This window comes from Podarcis muralis, chromosome 8 (assembly GCF_964188315.1).
Source record: "Podarcis muralis chromosome 8, rPodMur119.hap1.1, whole genome shotgun sequence".
Classification (NCBI taxonomy): Eukaryota; Metazoa; Chordata; class Lepidosauria; order Squamata; family Lacertidae; genus Podarcis; species Podarcis muralis.
Genome location: NC_135662.1, coordinates 87321600 through 87328811, shown reverse-complemented (window position 1 = coordinate 87328811; position 7212 = coordinate 87321600). Strand labels below are relative to the sequence as shown.

At 44.6% G+C, this 7212-nt stretch overlaps 2 protein-coding genes across 3 annotated transcripts; both read left to right on the top strand.

Annotated features, from left to right (window-relative positions):
• Positions 1 to 308: 308 nt before the first annotated feature.
• LOC114601157 (SLC35A4 upstream open reading frame protein) lies at positions 309 to 3830 on the top strand. Of its 2 annotated transcripts, none has more exons than XM_028738245.2 (3): positions 309 to 868; positions 2040 to 2099; positions 3106 to 3830. In XM_028738245.2, the coding sequence occupies exons 1-3, from the start codon at positions 854 to 856 to the stop codon at positions 3301 to 3303; spliced, it is 273 nt and encodes a 90-aa protein (XP_028594078.1). In that variant the 5' UTR covers positions 309 to 853; the 3' UTR covers positions 3304 to 3830. The 2 variants fall into 2 exon arrangements, with proteins under 2 accessions (XP_028594078.1, XP_028594076.1); XM_028738243.2 differs by having other exon boundaries at positions 312 to 868; positions 2001 to 2099.
• An 87-nt stretch (positions 3831 to 3917) lies between these two features.
• On the top strand, positions 3918 to 6499 carry SLC35A4 (solute carrier family 35 member A4). Its single transcript, XM_028738240.2, has one exon. The coding sequence runs from the start codon at positions 3920 to 3922 to the stop codon at positions 4889 to 4891; it is 972 nt and encodes a 323-aa protein (XP_028594073.2). The 5' UTR covers positions 3918 to 3919; the 3' UTR covers positions 4892 to 6499.
• Positions 6500 to 7212: the final 713 nt, after the last annotated feature.

The window sequence follows — 7212 nt, the reverse complement described above, 5'->3', positions numbered from 1 at the left end:
AGCTCAGACCGTGTGAGAGGAGGACAAGGGCGTCTGGCAGCGGCAGCGCGGCGCCCTCAGGTCCCTGGGACCTTTAAGGGGTCGCGACAACCAAGATGGCGGCTGCCGCTGCCGCTTAGTCCCGCGCCTATTTCTGAGCCAAAAAACAAAACTTCACGAGCGCCCCGCTCGGCGAGGGCGACGCAAAACTGACGTCAGGAGCACGTGCCGAGGCTGCGGCAGGAGAACGCCGCCGGTAGGCAGCTAAACTGAATCCATAGACACAAGAATCTGTAGAGTAAACCCCCTCGATGGCTGGATCTTCCGGATCAGCCTTGGGAAGCCGCAGAAATCGAAGGCTTCGGGCGAAGCAGCGATTGGCCAGGCGCGAGCGCAGCAGTTCTCCTTCTTCTTCTTACTTAGACGTTGCTTCATGTGGAAATGGTTGTTATTATGACTTCTTAAATTATTATTATACCGCCCTGCCTCCGAAGAGCCGGTTCGCGACAGGGGGAGAGCGAGAATGCAAAATTCATAACAAAACAAACACATATAAAAAGCCATGGAATGTGAACCTGGCTGAGGAGAAGCGTTTCCGCCTGGCGGCAATGGAGGCGCCGGGCGACACGTGTAACGTGTAACGTGTGAATCCCCGTCCCCAGCCTCTCTTCCTTTCCCTTGAGTCCCGCCTAGCAGGGGGCTGGACTAAGGGACCTTTCCTCCTCACGGACCCTTCCTCCTCTACCTTTCTGCGGGGGGAGCAGCCCTCAGAGCCCCCCTCGCAGGGGCTCCTTGGAGAGAGGAGCCGCGGGAAGCGGAGAAGGCCGGTCCGGAAAGAAGGGCGGCGCCTGCGGAGGGCGGAGCCGCGAGGAAGATGGCGGACGACAAGGTACCGGCCTCGTCCTCTCGGGGTGGCGGGAGGAAGGCGCTCGCGGCCTCCTCGGCTTCTCGCGTGTGGCGGGGCCTGCAAGGGGGGGGGCGAGGGGGAAGCTTTGCGGCCCCGTTTACTCGGGAGTCGTCGTGCCGGAGGGGAAGCGGGGCAGCTTCGGGGCGGAAGCCGGAGCGTGACTCTCCTTAGGATGCGGCCTCTTTCAGGAAGCCCTGCTAGCTCCCCTTTTTTAACACCCGCACTTTTAGCTTCTGCTTACACGTGTTTTCCTGATACTTCTGTGGAGGTTTTTTTTTTTGGGAGGGGACGGGGATTGTAGCTTTCTTGATGATCTTTGGCTTTTTCTTTCTTTTTTCTTTGTAAAGGGCCTCTTTGGAGCTTTCTTGTTTTTTTTTTAACTGCCTCTTAGGCCCAGTTTGGGTGCTAAGGTAGGACAGAGACGTATCAAGTGAGGGAAAACGAAAACACGAAACTGCTTGTGTGAACATGGGCACTTGCTTGTATAAGACGGAACTTGAAGTTCTGTCGGGAGGAAGGGTGGAGTATAAATGGAATGAATAAATCAAATAAATAAATGTTGACATTTTCAGTTTTGGGAAGGAACTAAAATAACTCCCCCCCCCCCCCAATTTTTATTTTTTTTTTTATCCAGAAAATTCTAGCTGTATAAAAAATCGAAATGCATGTCTTTTGTTAACCTATCCGGACTAAAATAGTGAGCTATCCATATGCAGCCTATAATTGGTCATGGCAGCAAAGTATAAAAAGACTAGACAGATGATTTTTTTCATTGATTTATAACACAAGTTAATATTTGAAAATTAATCCACTGATCAAGTCCATTTCCCACACCCAAAACAGCATCATACTAAATTGCTTTATACTATTGTATAGAACTCATTGTGGATAGAAGCACCTGGGATAGAAGTTGGAGAGAAAAAACTACCTAAAGTGCCCCCTCTGATGTGGTGGCAGTGATAGCCAGAAACAGAATATTGGTCTTGTATTAGACATCCCATTAGAATTTCTAGACTGTGCCTTTCCTCTTAGATATTTGCTTTCTATAACAAAGATACTAAAATGCATGTGTGCATGCAGTTTGGAATAGCTCATTTATGTTTCCAATGTATAGGACTCTCTGCCAAAGCTGAAAGATCTTGCTTTTTTGAAGGATCAATTGGAAAGCTTGAAACGAAGAGTCGAAAATGAGGTACAGGCTGGAGTAGGACAGGTAAAAGTGGGGCTGATAATACTGATTTCTCCAAGTCTGTTGTCACCGTATTTGTCTCTCAAATGTCATTAATAATGTGCTTTATATGTCTGGCCCAGTAGCTCAGGCATAGGCAAACTCTAGCTCTCCATATGTTTGGGACTACAATTTCCATCATCGCTAGCTAACAGGACCAATGATCAGGGATGATGGAAATTGTAGTCCCAAACATCTGGAGGGCCGGAATTTGACTATGCCTGCAGTAACTTATTAGAGTACAATGTACCGTATTTTTCGCCCTATAGGATGCACTTTTTCCCGTCCAAAAATGAAGGGGAAATGTGTGTGCGTCCTATGGGGCAAATGCAGGCTTTCGCTGAAGCCTGGAGAGCGAGAGGGGTCGGTGCACACCGACCCCTCTCGCTCTCCAGGCTTCAGGAAGCTATCCGCAAGCCTGCGGAGCCCAGCAGGAACTCCCCGGGCTGCGCTCCCCGGGCTTCGGATAACAGCAAGCTCCAGGAGCGATGGCGAGGTTGAGCGCAACCTCACCATCGTTCTCGGACCCGTTCTGGGGGCTGGGGTCGGGGGAAGCTCGGGCTTTCCCCACCCCCAGCCCTGCAAGCTCCGGGAGCAATGGCGAGGTTGAATGCAACCTCGCCGTTGCTCCTGGACCCGTTCTGGGGGCTGGGGTTGAGGGAAGCTCGGGCTTCCCCCAGCCCCGCAAGCTCGGGGGGGGGGATAATTTCCCCCCCTTTATTTCCTCCCCCAAAAAGTGTGCCATATAGGGCGAAAAATATGGTAATTATACCTGTACCGGTCTGTAGTTTATTTTCAGTGTGTTACATCTGGAAAATACTGAGACTGTGCTTGCTCCTTTGATTATAAATACTACATCAGCCTTGAATTGTAATCCAGCATATTAGGAGAAATGGGTGAACCATGAGAACACATCCTAGTCTGCATTTTAGTTGTGTTCAGATGGCTGTTTCAATTGCCCGTTTATGTTTATGTCTTTTGTTTTTTACAGGAAGTCTCTTTGCTGGCATCCCCCTTTCTCAAAGGGTTTCTTGCTGGCTATGTTGTAGCCAAACTCAGATCGTCAGCAGTCCTTGGATTTTTAGTGGGGACTTGTACTGGTGTGTATGCTGCTCAAACCTATGCAGTTCCTGATGTGGAAAAGACAATCAAAGACTATTTCAGTTCATTCAGGAAAGGACCAGACTAGAATATAGAATCTCATGTAGCAATACACTCCAGAAAACCCCTCTTATATTAGGCTTTCTAAACAATGTAAACTCAATTTATGTCAGAAATGACTCCTGCTGCTCCCCTTTCACCAGTCATATCAATCTGAAGTGTTTTTATATTGGATGAGATGAAATTTCAGCAGGTCTGATTGTAAGTATTCTCAGACATTCAATCATGAAAAGTCTTGGTGGCTGCTTCAGCCATCCAGGGATTAGATGGTTCCTGACTATCAACTCGGACAGCTGCATTTCTCACATGATGGGATTCTCATTCTGATGGAACACAGAGCAACTGCTGGGTCATCATGCCTGCCAGCTTTAAACTGGAACCCACCCCATGTCCTTTCATGTACCCAGAAAATGTGGCTTGAGTGGTTCACATTGTCCAAACCTTTTCTTAATCATGCATACATATTATACTGACATGTGAATCTCATCACAAATGTGTCATATTGCTCTGATTCATTGGATACTTCTGCCTTTCCATGAGTATGACATTTTATTTTTTTTAAAAAAAACCCTATATTAACTTCATTTTTCTCCTCTTATAAAAGTTAGAGGTTGATATTTCCCTTGCCTCCACACTTCAGAGAAATGTTATTTGACAACACTTGTACTGGTGATAGCCGGGTCAGCCCAGCTGCTGCTGTCGTACTTGGGAAAATCCGATGGGGGCTGATGCTGATCTTGTCTGTTTTTATCTATGGCTCCCATGCACCACTCCTGACTCTCTGTAAAGAAAATGGCCAGATCCCATTCAGTGCCTCCTCTGTGGTGGTTTTGATTGAGTTAACCAAGTTGATGCTCTCACTAGTCTTCCTGATGATCTGGGGCTGTGGACAACAAAAGCTATCTGTGTCATGGCATCATGCTGCTCCCTTTGCTCTTTCGGCATTGCTCTATGCAGCCAACAACAACTTAGTAGTTCATTTGCAGCTGTTCATGGATCCTAGTACCTTCCAAGTGCTCAGCAACTTGAAAATTGGAAGCACCGCCCTCCTATTCAGCATATTCTTGCACCAAAGACTGACTGCCCGCAAGTGGCTAGCTCTTTTCTTGTTGATTGCTGCTGGAGCCTTTTATACATATGGAGGCCTGCAGGACCCACAGCACATGCCTGCTTCTGACATGCAGTTGCACATCACCCCCATTGGCTTAGTGCTGATCTTTCTATATTGCCTGATCTCTGGCCTTTCAGCAGTCTACACTGAAGTTGTCTTGAAGACCCAGGATCTGCCTCTTAACCTCCAAAATGCATTTCTCTACTTTTTTGGTGTTTTGCTGAACATAATCATCCATCTGTCAAGCAGCTCAGGGGCTGGGTTCCTGGAGGGTTTCTCATTTTGGGTTCTGTTAATTATTGTGAGTCAAGCCTTGAATGGCTTGATAATGTCTGTGGTCATGAAGCACAGTAGTAACATCACTAGACTCTTTGTGATCTCCTCCTCTATTATGGTTAATGCTTTGCTCTCTGTCCTCCTATTTGGTCTTCATCTAACCACCTTTTTTTTCCTTTCTGTTTTGCTGATTAGCTTCGCTGTTTACTTTTATTATGGAATCAAATAGCTTCCTTGCCTCTGTATCTTTAGAGAAATCATTTATATGGAAAGAATTTGCTGCTTATATATATATTACCTTGAAAAGAGTATAATAGAATGCACAAGTACTTTACACCTCCCTTGTGAATGGCTTAATAGCTATTGTTTCATACTTCTCCCTGGGCTCAGAAAAAGTATTTGTTGTTTGGCTGAGCTGCAGCTTAAACCTAGTATGCTAGATCATTAGCCAGCAAGCATAGTTTGAGGAAGCAAATTGTTATCTAAAAGCCCACTTTCCTGTCATTTTGAATAGGCATTGGTGGAAAAGAGAAGAGTTGTATGTATTCTGTATATAGCTGGTTTCATCCCACAAGAGGTTAAAAATTATGCTTCCTTTTTTTGGTTACAGCTCAGTAGGATCTGCCACTCCTGGTATCAAACAGGAAACTGGACTCCAATATATCACTCCTCTACTCCTTCCCACTGTATTGTCTACCTAGTGTCTAGATTCATGAGTCCTCAAAAGGAAAGAATGAATTATTATTTCTTATTGAGCAAAAGCAGTCTCCCAGGCTCCCATTTCTACACTTGTGGAAAGGGAAGCTCTGTATCTTTCTTTTCTTTTTTAACTAACACTTTCATTGTTACTAATCTAGAAGAGTGTAGTATGAACAGCTATTTATTCTGCACAGGGAAGTGTTTTGCTTTTGATGTTCTTGGCAGAGGTTCTGCTTCAACCCAGTGATTACAAATGACAAGTGCCTTTTGCAAGTTAATGCCCTTCTGTGTTTGTCTGCTCCTGAAAGAGTCCATTGCTACCAGATAGTTGGTGATGAGTTGTGAATGTTTTGTAAAAACCCTCCAAAATAAATGGAGCACAGTTTCCTGTTACATCTCTCTGGACGTTTTCCAAACAGGACTCATTTCTCCCTTTCAGTATTGAAACTGAATGTGTAGACCTGCCTCAATATACAGCCAGAGGTTCCAGCCATGTAAACACACATGCTTAACTTTTCCAGGTGATGTTCTGATAATCTGTATTCTGCTGAATTCAGCTGCTGGTAATTGGGAACATTATGCAATGCATCACCATTTCCTTATTGAAGCAACTATAATCCACCTCATCCAACACTAAAGTGTTCAGGTAGCTTCTGACAACATTCGCATTTCTGCTGCCACACAGCTGAAATTCCCCACACCCTAATATTTCTGTCTGTAACATGTACTTGGCATATATATATTTGCTACCAGTACAGATGTTCAGAAATGTACTGTGCGCCTCTTGCTTTTTTTTATCTTCAGTATTACTGATAAACTTAACAAACTGGGTTGATCACTCTACCTCTCATGCACCTTCTGTGCCAATGTCTGGAACAGGTGTGGTGGGATAACAGCTCTAAATGAGAGCTATGGTTACATAGGGTTTTTTATTACCATTTGTTTTGCTTTTTTGCAATATCTCTCTGTGTTTATCTGTGGTGCTGCCGCATTTATTCTAGCTCATGATTTTGATAACATTTTGATAGCTCAGTGATTGGATGGGATTGTATCTGGATTGTTATACACTCAGGTTCAACTAGCATCAATTCAATGCAGCAAAAATGTCTAGTTTGAAATAAAATTAAAATTTAGTTTACAGGGTTGTGTGTTTGTGTGATCTCTTATTGTTTGCTTGTTGCAGAGGAAACTATTTAAAATGCTGAAACATAAAGACAACTTTGAATTTGACATGGAATAGAATTGAGCACCTTCATGTGGAGATAATAGAGAAAGCTTAATCACACAACTCTTCCAGAACAGTTTCTGTGTGCAGGATCCAAAATAATTTACCACCTCCTTCATGGTTCAACGAAAGTTTCAAGGTGGGAGCACAGTACTTATCTGATGTTTGGGAGAAGGTAGTTTCACTAGCCAGGCAAAGAGCAAAAGAACTGATCTGTTCCACTGGGCAAGCCTGCCTCTTCCGAATGCAACTTCGGGTTCCTCTTCCAGAGAAAATTATTTCAACAAATGTTTTACTATTTTGATTATGGTATCTTATGTTTTCCTTAGGGGACTGTTTTATTTAACACAGTTGAAATAATTGAGTGAAAGAAGCATATGCTTAGCACACATTCCCATATTCAGTTACAGTGGTACCTCAGTTTACAAACAGTCCTATTTACGAACTATTCGGTTTAAGAACTCCGCAAAACCAGAAGTAGTGTTCCAGTTTGCGAACTTTACCTCAGTCTACGAACGGAAGCCAAATGGTGGAAGGGCACCAGCGGCGGGAGGCCTCATTAGGGAAAGCGTGCCTTGGTTTAAGAACCAATTTGGTTTAAGAATGGACTTCAGGAACAGATGAAG

Coding starts and splice junctions, on each gene's coding strand:
- SLC35A4 (XM_028738240.2), top strand. CDS start 3,920: ATGTTATTTGACAACACTTGTACTGGTGATAGCCGGGTCAGCCCAGCT.
- LOC114601157 (XM_028738243.2), top strand. Junction 2,100..3,105: donor TACAGGCTGGAGTAGGACAG/GTAAAAGTGGGG, acceptor TGTTTTTTACAG/GAAGTCTCTTTGCTGGCATC.